Here is a 19,845-nt window from a genome sequence, read left to right as displayed (position 1 = left end):
CTGGAATATCTATCTTCAAAAAACATCAGTGAATATCAATTAGCAAGGCTCACAGCTTTTCATAGATTCTTTTGGAAAAACAGTAATTGATTTCAAAGTAAGTTACATGATATTAAAACCATACAGTTTTTTTTTTCTTTTAGAATTACAATGACAAATAATGTGACAAATAATATCTTACCACTCAAAAATAATATAAGTAAGATCATTTTTGCCCCTGTCTTGCATGGGCAGGAATTGTGGTAAGCTGGCTATAGTCAGTTGCTTGTAAAGCCTGGTCCTGGCAATAAATGGTGTGGATTTAGGAAGCCACAGCTACCAAGTATGGGGTAGAAATCAGACATTGGCCTTATTATGTAAATATCCTGCAAAACTGTCAACTTCATTTTATTTTCCCACCTGCAGCCCTCACCTTAATTTTCTGACATTCTGGGTTCTTAAAACCAATGATAAAATGCTAGTATTTTGCACATGACAGAAATTAGAGTAACAGTCACTTAAATCCCTTGCTTGGGATTGTTCAGTTAGGAATAGCCAAGTGTTTCAGGCCCAAAGGCCAGAATTTTTTGTTAGCATCTTCTCTATCGTTATCTCCAACTTAGTAAATGGCACATTATATCCTTCATCAGGTTTTCTTTTTTTTTTTTTATTAAATTTATTCATTAATTACATTGTGTTGTAATTACATAGAATCTGGGATTCTCCCCCCCACCCTCCCCCCATGGTGGGTTCCTCCACCCCGCTGCAAAACCATAGTTCAAGTTTAGTTGAAATCTTCGTCAGGTTTTCATGCCAGGATCATAGCTGTGGCCCTTGATTCTTGTCTTTCTCTTGTGTTATGCATGTCATCAGCCAGTAAACCCAGTTGATTCTTTATTATTATTATTAAGAGTTTATTTTTATTGGAAAGGCAGAAAGAAAATGATCTTCCATCTGCTGCTTCACTACTCAAATGGCTGCAATGGCCAGAGCTGAGCCAATAAGAAGCCAAGAGTCAGGAGCCTATTCCAGGTCTCCCAGGCGGGTACAGAGTTCCAATTATCTGCTGCTTTTCCAGGGCACAAGCAGGGAACTGGATGGGAAGTAGAGCAGCCAGGACAATAGAACTGGCACCCAAATGGGAACTGAGCCATTATGTGGTCCCCAACTAGTTGATTCTAGCTTAAACTCTATATTCTGTACCAGCTGCTCAGTTCTCTGCTACTCTCATGCTGGCCCAAGCAGCTGTCTGTTCTCTCATGGACAACTGTAGTCGTCTCCTAAATAATCTCCCGGTGTATATCCTTATGAAGTCTGTCGTTGGAGCAATCAGCATGATCTTAGGAAAACATGAATCAGGTTACCTTTCCACTGACTCAGCAATCAAACGAAGTTTCACCCAAATTTCTCTCTTAATCTACCAGACTATTTGATTACATTATTAATGAAATAAGCAGCTAACAGATCAACAGGAGAAAGGTATACTTAATTAATTAGAGATGTACAATGGAAGCCATGTACAACATAAAACTAAAAAAGGGGTTAGATAGCTGAAACTGAAGTCCCCTTTCATAGGTGCTAAATGAATATTATTTGAGTAAATGGATGATTATTAGGAAGGAAATATTTATTGGAGATACTTCCTTAGAACATGCTGAAAACCCTACATATTTTCTTTTTTTTTATTAATTATTTTGCATTATGTTACAGTTTCATAGGCTCTGGGAATACCCCCCACGCCCCTCCCCCCTGGTGGATTCCCCCACCCTGATGCAGTATTACAGTTCAAATTCAATCAAGATTCTTTCCTTGCAAACATATACCAAGTATAAAGTCCAGCTATTTATTGTCCAGATGGGTTGAACAGTCTCTTGGGGAGACCATTTCTGGTCCGTTGTTAGAGCTGGCAGAATATCATCCCATTCACCCAAGAGTCCCGACATAACATCAACAGCAATTTGCAATATCATGGAATTGACATGGTTGTGAGCAACCAGTATGTTACAAAAAAAAAAAAAAAGAAAAGAAAGCAAGTTCTCAACCACAACCTATGACTAGCCCATTGACATTTCAGTTTTAGTTTTATATACAGAACCCACTGCTATATACCTTAAAATGGCTATAAGGTACCATTCAGCTGTCTCGTGTCTATTTCATTTTAGTATTTAGCCATTTGTTGTGTTGAAGTATAATTTTGCTGATCTTAGCAGATTTTAGGGTAATCTAGACTGGCTTATAACTCTAACAAGACATTTGTCGACAAGGTGCTGAACATTTTTTTGTTTGTTTGTTTGTTTTTTGGGGGGGTGTGCAGGGAAATTCCCAACACCATGATGAGGAGTGACTAATCTTTGTGTCCCACCCAGCGAGGCATGAGTCAATCCACGCCAGCTCTTTCCTGTCAGATTCCAGGCTCTACTTTTTGTTGTTTGTCTATTTATTTTAGGTTTCTCCAGTTTGTATGATTGTTTGTTTGCCATGAGGGGTTTTCGAAGCGATCCCGATGGTCATCGCGAGAGAGGGTGGGGGTCCAGAGGTAGAGCCAGGTTCAGACCAGAGAAAGCTCTCCTTCCTGGTCCCGAAGGACGTTTATTGTTCTTCTGTTTCTGCGAACCGCTCAGGGCCCTACATATTTTCAAAATGGTTATATTACCTTGTATCTTCAAATATAGATACCTATATCTTGTCATTCTCTCTTATTATGATGTTTGAAGGCCTATGAGAAATGGTGAAGATTTAAACATCACAGTGGCTTTTATTTGTACAGCTTGATAAGTTAAGGCACAATGTAAATAGGAAAAATGCAAGAAAAATTTAATGTCCAACAGGGAGTTGGTGACTTTATCGGGGTATCAGTTAATCTTCTTGGGAAATGAACCAAGAAGTGAAAATTCAGAGGAAGATAAAAACAATGCCAGTTTTTGCTTGAGGTGTATTTTTGAAATCACAGAGTTCCAACTTTAGAGTAGAAAAACTTATTTTCTCTTTCCTGAGTTTTTGGTTGGGCCTGAGCTCTGTATCAAAAGACAAATAATCAAGAGGAAAATAGAAGCTTCCTAATAAATGCACCTTATATGTACATGGGAAATACTCAGAAATGAATACATCTCTAAGAAGTGGCTTTGAACTCAGGCTTAGGTACCCTCTTTAGCTGGAACAGGTAAAGGCGTTGGAAGGCCAGTCCTGGGCAAGGATTGTTTACTGATTTAAATCAGTGCCTTCTCCATTGATAAGAATCTCTAGATATTTAGAATAGCTTTCCATTCCACAGGAACACTTCCTTTAGAGATAAAAGCTTTAGATAGAAAGCTAAGTCTATTTTCAGGCTGTTGTTTCTCAAAATAACTGTTATACCAAAAAGACATATTAAAGAGTGACATATTCTGATCTATTACAGAAACAGCCATGTTTATCCAGCTGTCAGCCAAGTGTTGTACATAATGTACTGTGCTTTCCATGGCATCCTATAACTTAGTTATACAAAGGTATTACTATCAATTCACTTTTGTTCAATAGTGTCAAACGTCCAAGAAATTATACCTGAAAGTGTGCATGCTTAGCCTAAGGTTTCCTCAACACAGAAGACGGGTGGGAGCAATGGCTGAAGGTTTAGGAAATCTGTGTTTGGATACATACTCTACCATTTATTAATTACATGACTACATGTAGGGAGCTTAATCTAGTTAAATCCAAATTATTGTTTTTTCTTAAAGAATTGGAGTTCCCATACTGCAGCATTTAGAGTAAGAAGAATGTCCCACACATCCTGGGAGATTGTCTACAGTACATCTGGTAAAGGACATCTATTCAAGAGTATGTACGAAAATTTCCATAAATCACTCAGTTAAAAAACCTGGGCACAAGATCTTAACAAACACTTTATAAATAACAAAGGCAGTTGGCCAATAACAATATGAAAAAGGTGCTGGATATCATCCATCATTAGGGAAATACAAATTAAAACCACCATGAGAGACCATCACACTTCCATGCAAGCAAGTCCCTACAAAACGTCTAGAGGACTGATGATAGAGGATACCCAAGTATGTTAGAGCGACCTTTGAATAATCAGAATTCTCATACACTGCTGATAAAAATATACATTGGTGTAGTTATTTTATAAAATTGTTTAAAGAATCCACTAAAACTAGATATGTGAATACCTTGTGGTCTAGCAATTCTACTATATATTTATATTTAAATGAATATCTTTGTCTGCCAAAAACATATATGAAAATGTTCATGGTAGCATTTTCAAAATAGCCCAAACTTAAAAATGTTCGTTAAAATGTTCATCACTAGCAAAATATGTGAATAAGTTGTGTCACAGTCATATAATAACATACTATCTAGTAATGAAAAAAATACAATAGCATTAATGAATCTTGCAAACATTACCAGGAATGAGAAAAGCCAGATACAAAACATGTTGTGTGGCTCCGTTTATGTGAAGTTTGAAACAAGGTAACATTAGTGTCAGTGATGAAGAGGATGGTGACCATTGGTGAGGGTGTCAACTGACTGGGGACTTCAGAGTGCTCCTAGGGTAGTGGACACTCCCTGTGTAGATATGTGCTGTTTACACACATGTATGCTAGAAAACAACATGTTCCTCAAAACAAGAAGTTATAACTCAGTAAAAAAAGATATTTAGAAGTACAGATAGTAAGTTTCTATCTCATTTGGAAATTGTGTAAAAATAAATGATGTAATGAGTACAAGTTCCTAACACTGTTTCTTTGTCCATAGTGAGTGCTCAATTAGTGTTATCCATTTATTTGTAATTATTACTATTATTTGTAGCATTACAATAAGATACAATTGCCTAGAGCATCCATTAGGCTAACATTTTTTTACAATGCCTAAGCTAAATTTCTCTAAATAGTGATTGTGTCTGACTTCAGCTTCTAATCAACTTAACATTACCAGTTAGGAATAAAAATTTTATTATTCTTATTTAGTGTAGAAATTTTAAATTCTCAAAATGTATTTATCTTACAATTTTTGTTCCTTTTCAGAAATAATAGCAATTTAAAATACAATTATGATCACCCTTATGAGAAGATATTCAGCTGCTTTAGAGGAAAAACAATTACAAAGCAAATAAACAATGAACTGCCACAGTAATGTATTGGTTTGGTAGACAGTGATGATTCAGTTGGTAAGAAAACAGGAAAGCCAACAATCTTTTACAAAGTTGCTAAGAATATTGACTTGCGTTAACTATACCAGAGGGCCTTATCTGCGTATCAAAATCTGAAAAAATGTGCTCATTTTCCCAGCAATTCCTTATCATAGCTTATGGTCCTAAGGAAATTATCAGAAAAGTCTCTTGAATATCTGCACAGTGCTCTTTTATTTACCTAGTTCACTGAATATATGAATTCATTGGGGGTACCAGAATGATTACCTGCTTATTCTGTTGAATCTCTCTGTCTCATTCCTCAAAGACATTGTGGGCAAAATATTCTTTGGATCATAGTGATAAAACTGGTCTATTTACTAACAGGACTTTTTTTTTTAACTGCTTTTGGTATTCCTCTGGCACATTCTTTTTACTTTTTGTGTTAGCACTGTAGTTCTCTCTGTGTTTGATGAATAAAGTGGATGGATACAAGTAACAGTTACAGAGTAAAGAAATATGGGCGACTAACATTAGGATGGATTTCCATAGCATGGCTTACCAACTTTCTTATGAAAGCACTCCAAGAAGAAGAGTCTCAATATTTTGAGCTTTGAAAAATAAGCGAATCAATGTAGAATCTCCCAAGGTCACTACTTAAAGAAATAAATTCACTTGGATGCATAAATCTTGGATGTTGGTTACAAAGAACAATTCCAGTGTAGCTCAGAAAATTTCGCTTCAAAATCCTGGAAGATAAAACTTTTTCAAAGGTGCTTGAATAATCAGGAAATAATTAAGACAATCAGAAGACCCACTAATTAACATTAGGTGAGGGAATACTTGAAAATGGAATGTGTGGTAACGAGACATTCCAGATGACAAGCATCTTTATTAAAAAGAAACAGAAGTAAACATTCATTGATTAAACTTCCAAATACACAAAGAGGATTTTTTTAAATGCCAGTAAAGAAAAAGAAACAATACACTGGTTTTCATTTAAAATACGAAGCAGTTGAGTTGAAAAGAAAATTAGACTTTGATAGTTGTACATTTATACATCCAGAAGAAATGCCACAATTTGATTATATGAATGCACTAGTGCTATGCTTGGTTTTAGGATGTGTTCAACTGACTAGCTGGTATCAGTCACTCCCTGATTGTGATTTTACACATAATGTTTGGCTTTAGTTTTCACGGATTGACTCTGGCCTGTGTAGGGGGTAAGGAGAGTGGATTAAGATACAATTTAGCCTAAATTATCAGTCATGCATTTGTTCAACACATTATTCCTCTCAATATGTTTTAAAAGGGAAGTGTCTGCCCTTACTGTGTGTTTTAATAGTGTGATTTCCTCTGCCTCTGGCCCAGTTGACAGGTGCACTTGTGGCCAGCTCTGTGCTCAGCCATCTGGTTCTCACCAAGACAACCCATAGGTTTCCAAGTCCTAAGCATCTCTTGCTTCTGCTTCTCACTGCTCCCTTTCCACTCCCTTTCTCCTTCTGTGCTGATCCACATCTGACATTCAAAACCTTCCAAATGCCACTGCTTAATGAAAAATATGTCTCTTCTGAAGCAGAGGTCATCACCTTTTGCTCCATGCTCTCCTGCCTCTTGCCATTTCTTTCATAAATTAGAGGTCTCAGAATAACCATTTAACTTCCTCTGCTAAACTGTAACTTTCTTAAAATCCTTACCTCCTTTGTTTAGTACTTTCTTGTACATCTAAAACATTGTCAGCAGTTGACATATTTTCAACATAATTTATTAATTAATAAATTACTTCTTTGGAAAAGGTGTCCAAAGGAAATCTGTTCAATTTTTCCACAAGAAATAAGGATGTATAGAAAAATAAGTAACTTTATACATTTTCTCAACATAAGCAGAATCAAATGATTGTTGAACCGTGTTCGATATTTTCATTTAAGGAAATATGCTTTTTATTGCTTCTCAACCTTTTGGCTAAGATCAGGTATAGGAAATATGCTTTAAGGCCAAGACTGCGAGTATAGACAAAGTAGCAGCTATTTAGTTTCTAAGTGACTGCTGTGTGTTTTTATGCAGCCCTCTTGCTGCAGAAGATCAGTGCTTCACAGTTATCAATCATTCCCGTTTAAACCGCAGGACGTGATTTTGTTTTGTTGAGCTTCAGTTTCCTCATCTTATAAATGGAAATAACTAAGGCCAGTGTAGTGCCTCAAAGCCTAACCCTTTACCTTGCAGCGCTGGCATCCCACATGGGCACCAGTTCCAGTCCCATTTGATCCATTTCTGCTCTTCTGCCTGCTTATGGAGTGAGAAAGTAGCAGAGGATGGCTCAAGTCCTTGCATCCCTGCACTCACATGGGAGATCCAGGAGAAGTTCCTGGCTCCTGGCTCTCAATCATCTCGACTCTGGCCATTGCAGCCATTTGGAGAGTGAGCCATTAAAGGAAAGTTCTCTGTCTCTTTCTCTGTCTCTCTCTATCTCTGTAAATCTTTCAAATAAAAAAATAAGTAAATCTTTACCAAAAAAAAAGGATGAAAATGATCATTTTTAGCCTTGCCTTATGCTACAAGTTTGCTGTGGAAAAACAAGATATAAGTGAAAGCACTTTGCAAACTACAAAGTTCTGTATAAATGTAAAGATAAATGTAGAGCATTAATACAAAGACAATAAGATAGTATTATGACAGAGGAATTTCATATGTCAATAAATAACACATGGTCAGATTCATTTTAATGCAATTTATATGGCATATAAGGAAAGATGTTAGTAGGTCACAAGTTTCTATACAGGAAAGTATTTCCAAGAAGGTAAATATAAGAACTATTGGATTATGTTGCTACCTTATTGGTTCTATAGGATTGTGTATTCAGTGTGAGAAATCCTTATAGATGGAAGAGTTCTGAACCTAATCTCCGATGCAATTTGCTATTGTCAATTAAGAAAAATTAATTTATCTCCTCTTATGTATTGAAATCAGTTTAATAATAGCCTAAGACCTTCTTTTAAAATCATATTTCATGTCTACCTGAAATGTTCATCTACTTGCTGAAAGGAAGCATAGAATGTGAAATCAAGGAGAAGAGAAGATTGTAGCATTCACGTGTTCTAAGCAACACTCAAGAGGAGTTGCTGTACTCCTCCTGCATGGCCAACCTCAGCCTACATAGATAAAACTCTCAGAGATTGCTAATCCCAAAATTCAATTATGCTTTGCTTTAGATCTCAAAAGAAATAGGACCCTCTTCCATTTTGGTGATTCCTGCAGGCTTTGGTTTGCTCATATGCAGAGTTATATAACAGAAACACTGCGTTGATCTTCTCTTGTCATTCTTTCTCTCTTGGTCACCTAGGGCAATATATATAATTACAGAATAGCTAGGACAGTTAACAAGGATATATTTGGATTCTCCCCCTCTATTTAATGAGTGTTAATCAGCATTTCTATAGACATTTTCCAAGAGTGCCAATCCTATTAGGATTAAACTTGTGAAAAGACTTTGTTCTTGGCTACAAACCTCTAGTTTCTTTCCCAAAGAAGTCCCTGAACATGACTGTCTTGTATAGTAAATGAACTCCAGTGAGTTAAATTCTGTCAAAGTCATTCTGACCCCTCATGTCCTGCACACAGACCTTGAGGATTATAAACATTTAGTAACTGCATGGGCAAAAATGCCAAGATGTCCTTAATTGATTTGACTATTCTTCATATTATGTTTGTGAATAATACCATGATTTAAAACTTTTGATTTAGACTGGCAGTAATTACTAAGCACAATGAATGGAATCCTTGTCTCATCTTTTGAGTAAATTGTGTTACCAAAGAGCAGCAAAACCTAACTAATCATAACCAAAATTAACCATGTGTCTGAGTTACCCACTATCCACAACCTAAAGTTAAAATCTTAACTTGGGGCCATAGTGGATAAAGCAATGGCCTGCAGCTCCAGCGTTCTATATGGGTGCTGGTTTGAGTCATAACTGCTCCACTTCTGACCTAGCTGCTTACTATTGCATCAGAGAATACAGTTGAAAATGGCTCAACTGCTTGGGCCTCTCTCACCTAAGTAAGACTCCCAGAAACAGTTCCTCCCAGCCTCAGTTGTTGAAGCCATTTGGAGAGTGACATAGTAGATGGAAGACCTCTCTATCTCTTTAGTCTGTCTCTCCCCTTTGCTTGCACGAGCTTGCTTGCTCTCTCAAGATCTTTCAGATAAATAAATGTTAAAAAAAATCTTAACTTGATATAAATATGATCTTATATCTGTCAGAATTAAAATGTATCAAATGAAATTAACAATGCCTGATGACTTCTTTCCTGTCACTGTCATACTCATGAACATATTGGTCATATTGGTGGGTAGCTGGGTAGCTGGTTCATTATGTTAAAGATTTCCCTGGGAAATAATTTACAACTCAAGGGTATCAGACAAAAAGTTATTTGCTCCAAGATGGAAAACGAAATCATTTTTCGAAGTCATCCTGATATTCGAGTATCCTATTACAGAAACTAATGTCTTGAAATTCTTTTAAATCAAAGCTCCACAAAATCTGTGCTGGAGTACAAACTGCATATTAAATCTATTTTTAATTTCTGTATGGTTATCTCTCTCTGTTTATGTGATGCATGAGGCTATACTAACATTTTTATGTGCTTCTCTTAGAAGATAAAGGAAAGTTAAAAGGCAATAGTTCCAGTCAGCCATCAAGCTCTGAAAGTGGCTCATATCTCCTCAAATCTGGCGCCACAGCCCTGCCACCTGGAGCAGCCACCTCTCCTTCCAAGAGCACAAATGGAGCTCCTGGTACTGTTGCTGAGTCAGAAGAAGAAAAAGCCAAAAAATTACTTTATTGTTCACTATGCAAAGTGGCTGTGAACTCCCTGTCACAGCTAGAGGCACACAACACAGGTAAGCAGCTATCCTTTGAATTTAAACAATGTTTATAACATAATCGAACTTCTTCCGCTAGAACACCATGACATTTACAGTTTCATTAGTTTTGTTCAATGTCTTCTCTACTGTTTTATTTCAAAGATGTGATTCTTAGAAAAGTATGATCAGAATGATTTCAGAAATTCTTGTAGCAAGGCAAAAGCACGTTGGAGATACAGATTTTTCTAATCTTTATTGCCTCAAAAACATCTAATATTTCTAAATCATATTTGGTTAAAATGCCAGAGATGAAGACAAATATTTAAGCACAGTGTTTGCTGCAACACAATTTCAAGAGGAAAAAAAAGCCACAGAAATAGCATAAAATTTCATTAAAGAAAATAATGAACCAATTGTATTAACCCAATATAATAGCACACTTTTACTCAGACACTAATGTAATGGTAAGAAAATATGTACATGATCTGATATGTAAAATTTTCAAGACACGTTTTGTGATTCAGTTTTGAAAATATTAATACACATAAGAAAGAACTTCAGAATAAATATACTAAAAAGATAACAGTAATTACCATCAAACAGTGAATACATGAATCATTATTTACTCAGGCCTATGTATATTTTTCATATTTTCTTTACTATATGTTGTTATGGTTTTCCACTTTTATAATAAAAATATGTAAAATTAATAATTACATTACAGTGTTCTCTTTAAAAATTAGGAACTTCAGTATGAGGACAAACTGAGAAAACACAGCTCCATATCATTCTTAAATAGCTGTATAATAAATGTCTCTTCCTGGGCCTAGTGGCATGGCCTAGCAGCTGAAGTCCTCACCTTGGGTGCACGGGGATCCCATATGGGCACCAGTTCTAATCCCAGCGGCCCCACTTCCCGTCCAGCTCCCTGCTTGAAAAGCAGTCGAGGATGGCCCAAAGCCTGGACCCTGCACCCATGTGAGAGACCTAGAGGAAGTTCCTGGCTGCTGGCTTCAAATTGGTACAGCACCGGCTGTTATGGTCACTTGGAGAATGAATCATCGGACAAAAGATCTTCCCCTCTGTCTCTCCCTCTCTCTGTATATCTGACTTTGTGATAAAAATAAAATAAATCTTCAAAAAAAATAAATAAATGTCTCTTCCTACCACAGGATCTAAACACAAGACCATGGTTGAGGCACGCAATGGGGCTGGTCCAATTAAGTCCTACCCTAGACCAGGATCACGGTTAAAGATGCAGAATGGCAGTAAGGGCTCAGGACTACAGAACAAGACATTTCATTGTGAAATCTGTGATGTCCATGTTAATTCAGAAATTCAGCTCAAACAGGTAATGTAACCTTGTGCATTAACGTTCCATGTTTTTAGGGGTCAGCCCTGGATTGTGTATCTCGTCATCTGTGGAATAGTTGTCACTATACTCAAGATGATGCTTACTAAGCTTTATGGAATGCTTCACTTATGCAACACATGACTTCTATGGAAGTGAAAAAAAGAACTGGTATCAAATATTTGTGCATCTGTTATACTAAATGCCAGGTTACAGGCTAGGTTTACAGATAGAGGGCTAAGCACAACAGTTACTCGGAGCTTCCATGGAACAGAGACATCTCATATGCCCCTTGAAGTGTTCAGCCTTTCTTCCAACTTCCCAAAACCTGTCTGGGGAGAGAGACTTGTCAATTACAGTGTTCACACCAGGCCAAAATTAATGAGGCCATAGAGATGGGAGAGGGCCTGGGAAGAGCCAGTCTTAGGGTGATGGTTTTATCCCAGTGCGTCTGGGAATTATGGGCCTCGAGCTAAGAATGGAGAGCCAGCTACCTCTAGGAAATGCATCTTACAGAGACTCGGCTAATACGTTCCAACCTCTTTCAGCACATTTCTAGCCGAAGGCATAAAGATCGAGTTGCAGGGAAGCCGTTGAAGCCGAAATACAGCCCTTACAACAAACTGCAGAGGAGCCCAAGCATTCTAGCAGTAAGTCCACAGCACCTGCTCACCTGTTTTGTGGGGCAGCATTCCAGAACAGGGCGGCAACTGTGGGTAAGAAGGAAGGGATCAATGCTGCTTCAAGTTTTGAATTTGAATAGCCTCATAGACAGAAGTTCCAGCATGCATTGCCTACCTCCTGCTGTATGGCACCTTGAATAAAGCTCCCTGGAAAAGAGAAACTGAATCTCTTTCAGAGCTAATAATTTATTGTTTGTCAAGACCTCCCAAAGCTCCCTTTAGGACAGAAAGGAAAGTCAAGGGAACTAGGGAACTATGACAAGTAATGCCTGAGGAATTCTAAATCATGTTGAGCCTGGGAAATGGGATCACTTTTGAAAGATAGAGAAAATATCCATCGACAGTGTCTCCCTGTTTTCTGCCACTTTTTTTGGTATGTTATTGCAAGAGAGCATAGTGATTGTTTCTGTTACTCTATCGTTCCATTCTGGCACTCATGTTGGTCAGCCTGTTCTCAGAGGCCCTCAATAGCACTGTATTATATTTCTTTGCAAACATACCTTAGGGCTGCAACAATAGGTATCAGAAAAATAGCCAGGTGGATGGATTTCACAGTTTCCTGGGACTTTTCCTAGGGCAGGGTTTAGTCTGAGGATGAAGCAGGGATTGTCCACTGAGCTTACCTTCTGGCTTCTCCAAAGCCTCCCCCCAGGCCACAAGCACAGGTGCTGCCTGCCTTAAGCAGAGCCAGCTGGCAAAGCTCCTGCTGATTGCCTGTGGTTGCTTTCAAAAGACATTTTCTCATCAGAAACTTGATTTAGCTGTGATATTTTAAGGATGATCTTCATGAAGTGGCCAGCCACAGTGGTGTAAATTAACCTTGCTTACATTGTCATTTGATTGGACTGTTAGATGCTGAGCCCCAGGGTGCCTAACCTTAGTGCAGCTAAGCTGAGGGAAGGGCAGGGTCCCATCAAAGCAAGCCAACATACTCCCTAGGCTGTCTGGTGGTGTAAGACAAGTGTGAACATTGGTGGAATTCCCTTGCCTTAGCGAGCACTTGCTGGGGATGTTTACTTCCTTCTGGGCAGCAACTGTAAAATCACTTTAGTATCTACCCAGAGAGACTTTCCTCTGCCCAGTCCCCCAGCAGCGAAGGCCACCAGATCAGGGCTAGGAAGAAAAACAAATTGAAAGAAAGTTGTGCCCACAGACATTCACACCAGTTCTGTGAAAACAAGCAATTCTTGCCTTGTGAGAGTGAAGGGTTTGGGGGGGGATTTTTTGTTTGTTTGTTTGCTTGTTTACTGGAATGTGTTTTGTACTGATGTGACAGTCTAACCACCCCATCCTGATATGTTCCATCCATCAGGCAAAACTTGCATTCCAGAAAGATATGATGAAGCCTCTGGCCCCTGCCTTCCTGTCCTCGCCCCTGGCGGCAGCTGCGGCTGTGTCCTCGGCGCTGTCACTTCCTCCCAGGCCGTCTGCCTCGTTCTTCCAGGCTCCAGCCATCCCTCCTGCTCTCCTGAGGCCTGGGCATGGACCCATCCGTGCCACTCCGGCCTCCATCCTCTTCGCTCCCTACTGATGTCTGCAAGTCCCAAGATGATTGAGGCCAGTAGGGAGGCTGAGAAGAAAAGCCAAAAGGATTCAGCAGTTTAGGCATTTTGCGTGCAGTAAGTACCCCCAGCTACCCGCATTGCACCACACGCCACCCCAAGCCCCAGCTCCAAAGAAAAGATCCCTAGATTCAAGCGTGTTTTTGTGGTCCTTGCTTGTCATTTAGGAAATCTGAGCAACATAGTCTATCTCCCTGTTCCTGGCCCTAGCCCCATTCAAATTGTGTATCTGAGACATTTGGTTGCTTGAAAATGTATTGGTCAGAACAACAACAACAAAATTCTCTTTTTTCATGGGGCGTGATCTGGCTTTGAAACAATATGGAATATTTTCCTGACAGACTTGAAAACTAGGATCTTCCTTGATGTCTGTAAATAACTCTAGAATCCAAGTGGGTGAGCATCTTCTAGCGTGGAACACAAGTGCTGACTTGTGAATACCATCTCACTAACGGATCACAACATCTTCGTTCTGGTGTGCTGTTGTTGACAGGGATCGTGTACTGTTTTAGACCCGAGTACTGTTGTATCCTGTGTAGTACTAGACCTGTATTTCTTGTCTGATTTCAGCATTTTTAGTTGCTGTGTAAATGTTAGGAAGCAAAGTAGTTTTGCATTTTCTCTTGAAGAGAACAAAAGATACGTATTTTCTTTATTTCACATTTTATTTGGAGATATTTAAACAAAATAGAAAGCCATATGACATAGTTATAATTACTACCTATTTGCTATTTTTTCTTTAACTTATTTTGTAGCTTCCTTACCAGTTTGAGTTGCTCAGCAAACGTATGCAAACAGAAACAGAGCTTCCTAAACTGCACATTTTTGCACCTCTTGTGCATTCTGCAAGAAGACAATGAATTCATGTGTTTCTATGTAATTATCTTCATTTTTAACCTGTTTTCATTTGTAATGATGCTACATAATTTTGTGGCTCCCTAATGCAATAATGTACAGAAGATAAAAAAATTTATAATTGAACAATTTGTCTTTCTGTTCACTGAGTCTGTTGCAGGCCATTCTCTTAGGCCCCCCCTTTCTAAGCTGATATCAACAAAACTGGAATGTTTGTGATATCGGGGGCAAGAGGTATCATAAATCAACAAAATAGAGTGAACACTTTTAGAGCATCTTTATCTGCAATCTGTAAATGGTAAAATGTCTGTGTATTTTTTTAAATGTACCTTTTCAATAAAAGTACAGAAAATAAAAATTGGTGTGCATTTTCAATGTTACCTTCTCCCATGACAATGACTTTGAAATCACATGATGGATCTTTCATAAGTACAAATTGCTTTTTATATGTACCACCTTTTCATTCTTTGAAACTGCTATTTATCATGTTGATTCATTGCTGTTTGTAGTATCAGCCTGAGGTGAAACTTCACTGCTGTTTTCTCCCTGAATTTCTAAGAAGTTGGCCAAAGTTGTGAGTTTGTCCAAAGTCATGGTAGCAGCCTGCCACATGTTTGTGGATTTGGATTTTTTTCAGAACCAGCTGTATAACCCCTGGATTCCTAGCTCCTCTCTTATTGATGTCCATATCATTTCTTGACTTTTTATTGTGTCCCCCTCTTTTACCTTTTCAAGTCAATCTAGCCTTCTTTCCTTCTGCTTGATTCTAATCAGCTATCAACACATTGTGTAGTTTTCCTGGTGACCTACTGCTGCTTAGTCATTTACTCCAAATTTGAGTAGTACAAAGTAATCATTGTGTTATGCCAGGAGTTCATGGTTTGAATCCAAGCAGGATTTGGCTGGGCTGTTCTGTTTTCCATGGCATTGACAGAACTCTCTTGGTAGGGTTCAGCTGGCAGATGGGCTTGGCTGGAAAGCCTAAGATGGCTTCCCTCACATTTGCCCAAGAGGAAATGCCTGGAAGGTTTAGCTCTACTAGAACAAGCCACATGCCACCCAGCCTCTCTGATTTTCATTGTATCAAAAACAGCATTTTAAGAGGCCTGGGAAGAAGTCAAAAAGGTGTTTTTTGTTTTGTTTTGTTTTCTTGTGAAATAACCTCAAAAATAGTTCACTGGCAGAGAAACTCAAAACCAATCTAGATACAAGGGAAACAAAATTAGCTGTCACAATTCAGCATAAAGAACAATATCTGCCTTCTTCGTTAACCTACTACAGTGTTAGAGAGTTTGGAGGAAAGTGAAAACAACACTATTACATATCCCCTTTTTACCCATTCTAAGACCAAGCCATGTCATATTATAAAAATGAGAAAATTGATTTCATTGTAGGACTTAAATTCTTTTCTTTTTTAAAGATTTATTCATTTTATTACAGCCAGATATACACAGAGGAGGAGAGACAGAGAGGAAGATCTTCCGTCCAATGATTCACTCCCCAAGTGAGCTGCAACGGGCCAGTGCGCGCCAATCGGAAGCTGGGAACCTGGAACCTCTTCCTGGTCTCCCTGTGGGTGCAGGGTCCCAATGCATTGGGCCGTCCTCAACTGCCTTCCCAGGCCACAAGCAGGGAGCTGGATGGGAAGTGGAGCTGCCGGGATTAGAACCGGCGCCTGTATGGGATCCCGGGGCTTTCAAGGCAAGAAACCCAGCTGCCAAGCCACTCCGCCGGGCCCTTAAATTCTTATTTCTAAAAATTTAAGGGTGATAGATGGCATCATAGCTAAGAAATCTAGTGATAGACTTTATCAAGAGTCATTCAACTGTTTGAAATTATTAACCTTAATATTTCAGGCTTATGATGAGATTAGTTTCAGATCTAATAGGGTTCCAGTTTGAAAGTCATAACAAGATCTTTTTAAGTTTTTTTTTCTTTGAAAGACCAGAATTACAAAAAGAGAGAAAAATGGGAATCTTCCATCCAGTTGTACACTCCCTAAGTGGCCACAACAGATAGAGCTAGGCCCAGTGCAGAGCCAGGAACGAGGGGCTAGGAGCTTCCTCCAGATTTGCCATGTGAGTGGAAGTGGTCCAATCACCTAGGCCATCCTCCCCTGCTTTTCTAGGCATATTAGCAGAAAGCTGAATCAAAAGTGCAGGTGCTGACACTGGAACCAGTGCCCATATGTGATGCTAGTTCAGCAAACAGCAACTTTACCTGCCTCACCAGGGCGCCAGCCCCATAACTGGATTTAAAAAATATATGTATATGACTCATTAGAACTCTAGCTGATATTAGTTATAGCTAACTTGTGGAATCGTCAAATATTATTTATAGATATTGTACTAGATTTGTGTTCAGTTTAATGCTTTGGAGAGCCCTTTATTTTGATTTTTATAGATTTCAGTGGCAATTATATTTGATTTATCTTTATATTATCCTACATCTCATAAAAACTCACAAAAATAAAATGTCAATACTTAAATAGGCCTGGGAAGTTAGTGGCAACTCTTCTCAGAATTCCTCACAACTACTAGGAAGCTTCAGAACAGAAGTGACCTCTTCAGTATTAAAAAGTGAGCCATGAACCTACTAAAAAGAACATGATGAAATGCACTCAGAAATAGCAAGAAGAGAATTGGGTTGTGTAAAAAGTCAATGATGAATTGATATTGGATAGGTGTAGGACAGAGGAAAATGTAGGTGCAGATGCCTCCTAGTTGAAACTATGCTGATACCTGATTAGCAAACAAACTGTAGTGAATGGAGAAAGCAGAATTTCCATTTTCATTATGCACCAAATATGCCACCTCTGATTTTGCCCTCCTTTATGCTAAAAAAGCTCTGGTTTTCAAGAGAAGAAATAAATATGGTCATGTAGAATGTTGTCTTAGAATGTGCCTTAAAGTTAACGAGGGAAATGAATCAAGAAGATCCCTCTGGGGTTGGGGAACATGAAGAAAGAGCAAATGGAGCATCAGAGAGAAGTTTGGTTGTGCTAAGATTCTCAGTCTTAGGTTTCTTTGGGGAAATAGGTATCTACTCTCTAGGATGCCATCCCAAGTTAATAACTTAAGTCCTGATCAGGGGTTAACTGGCCAGGTATTCTTTCATAGATTAACTTGTCAAGACATGTAAGCTCAGGTGCCTATAGGTACCAGAGAGAAGGACTTCATTTCACCTCTCTAGGTGACCGTGTGGACTCTGACCTTGTGTCCTTGGATCAGATGCTGCTTGCTTTTTTTTGTGGCCCTTGATATCAGATGTAGTATGGCCACTTTGGAAAATCAGTTTCTGATAACTTGGTGCTGGAGAGGAGGTCTGAATGAAAGAGCAAGTTCCCCAGGGAATGCTCATGTTTGCTTCCTTCCTTTCTCCGGTAATTAGGTCCATGGAGGGATTCTTCAAGAATATGGCCCTGCAGCTTCTCAGCACTATAAAACTTGGCTTGAGAATTGCCCTCATCTCTTTGGCTAAAATAGCAACACCAAAATAATAGTAGAATGTATTCTGTCTTAGCTTTAAGTGCATAAAATGCTTCGAACTTCTGCTTCTCCAACAACATTTCTTGTGTAGGTGTGGTGAAAATACCTGCTTTTTCACTTGAAGGATTGGCTTATCTACCAATGCTTTAAATTCAACTCCGACTTTACAGGGTTTTTAAAATTATTTGTTTATTTTATTTTATTATTTTACGATACAGTTCCATAGGCTGTGAGCAACTCCAACTTTTCATTTCTACTATGCTGAAAAATAAAAACTTAGTGTATGGTAGAATTAAGTAGAATAAAAGTATGTCCTCACAAAACTGGAATTCAAATCTTGATCATGCCATATACATATTGATTCTGTGATTTTATCATAAACTAACATCGCTTTCTTATAGCCTTAGTATTTTCATAAAATATCTATATTATCATTAAAATATTATCACTGTAAATACAGATCATTGTACTATAATGATATCTAACTCAACAGGGAGCTTCCAAGAAGCCAATATAAGCAAACAAGAAAATGTTTTTTTAACTTATGGTATATAAGTTCTCATGATAAATGAAAAAAGTAAGACCAATACTTTTATTGTTTCAAATTTCCAAATTTTAGGTAAAGTTCTTTTAAACTGGCAAATTTCTGCTTTTTTGTCGTGACATATACCCAGAGAAAATATAATGGAGGAGAAATAGCAAACATTAATTTTATGTTTCTATTCTCAAAAAAACATAATTCAAACACAAGTAACACCAAATTAATAAAGCCAATATATCAGGTATAATTGAATTTTATAAGTCTTATATTCCATTTAAGAAAAATACAATATAGAGATCCAAATGTATTTGTTATTAAAAAATTCCTCAAATTAAAAATAATAGGTCAGTCCTAGGAAAAAAAAAAACTGAAAAATACTATAAAGAGCATTTGAACAAAATCAGCTAAACAAAATACTTACAATCCATATGAATTAAAAGTTTTTGTTCTTGCTATGCAGAGAGCTCATAAAATAGAATGAAAAATTAAAAAGGAAAAACAAGCCAATATAAAGATTTTAAAAAGGCAATCTCTCTTTTTTCCTAAGCTTAATGGTCCCCAGTTTTGCATACATGTTGTTGGCAAAAGACAGGATTCTATTTTATATATATTTTTATATATATTTTTATATATGTGTGTGTCCGTGTATATATATATGCATATACACACGTATATAAGTATATATACATATATATCACATTTTCTTTATCCAGTGAACAGTTGCCAGACATAAAACAGAAATTTTCTCTGATTTGCAGTAGTTAATATACCGAGTTTTTAAAGGGGGGAGTATATGTGAATGAAATTGGCATCTTGTGATTTGATTATATATAACCCTTGTCTGTATTTTTACAGAACAGTAGTCTTTTTTTTTTTTTATTGATCACATTGCATTATGTGACACAGTTTTATAGGTACTGGGATTTCTCCCTCCCCTCCCCGTACCCTCCCCCCATGGTAGATTCCTCCACCTTGTTGCATTACCACAGTTCAAATTCAGTTGAGATTCTTTCATTGCAAGCATTTACCAAGCATAAAGTCCAGCATCTTATTGTCCAGATAAGTACAACAGTTTCTTGGGGAGACCATCTCTGGTCTGAAGGTAGAGCCGGCAGAGTATCATCCCGATCAATTAAAACTCCCAACATAACATCAGTAACAATTTATAACATCATGGAATTAATTGACATGGTATTGAGTAACCAGTATGTTAAAACAAAAAAGAAAAGAATGCAAGTTCTGAACCACATCCTGTGACTTCTTCATTAACATTTCAATTATTAGTTTATATACAACCGGGTTCTATACACCTTAAAATGGCTGTAGATTACTATTCAACTATCTCGTGTCTATTTTAATTTTAGTATTTAGCAGTTTATGGTGTTGAAGCATGATTTTGCTGA

The 19,845-nt window shown here is 37.8% G+C and overlaps 1 protein-coding gene across 3 annotated transcripts in view; it reads left to right on the top strand.

Moving 5' to 3' along the window:
- ZNF385B (zinc finger protein 385B) overlaps positions 1 to 14,760 on the top strand; it is a 408,564-nt gene extending 393,804 nt beyond the window's left edge. For all 3 annotated transcript variants that reach the window (XM_004577002.2, XM_058664687.1, XM_036493168.2), the window contains 4 exons: positions 9,753 to 9,998; positions 11,135 to 11,313; positions 11,862 to 11,963; positions 13,309 to 14,760. In XM_004577002.2, coding sequence (XP_004577059.2) covers positions 9,753 to 9,998; positions 11,135 to 11,313; positions 11,862 to 11,963; positions 13,309 to 13,527 — 746 coding nt within the window. In that variant the 3' untranslated portion in view covers positions 13,528 to 14,760. The remainder of the gene's footprint in view (positions 1 to 9,752; positions 9,999 to 11,134; positions 11,314 to 11,861; positions 11,964 to 13,308) is intronic.
- Positions 14,761 to 19,845: the final 5,085 nt, after the last annotated feature.

The sequence above is a fragment of the Ochotona princeps genome, chromosome 5 (genome assembly GCF_030435755.1).
Source record: "Ochotona princeps isolate mOchPri1 chromosome 5, mOchPri1.hap1, whole genome shotgun sequence".
NCBI lineage: Eukaryota > Metazoa > Chordata > Mammalia > Lagomorpha > Ochotonidae > Ochotona > Ochotona princeps.
The sequence above is the reverse complement of the archived record's forward strand: the minus strand, read 5'-3'. Positions and strand labels throughout refer to the sequence as shown.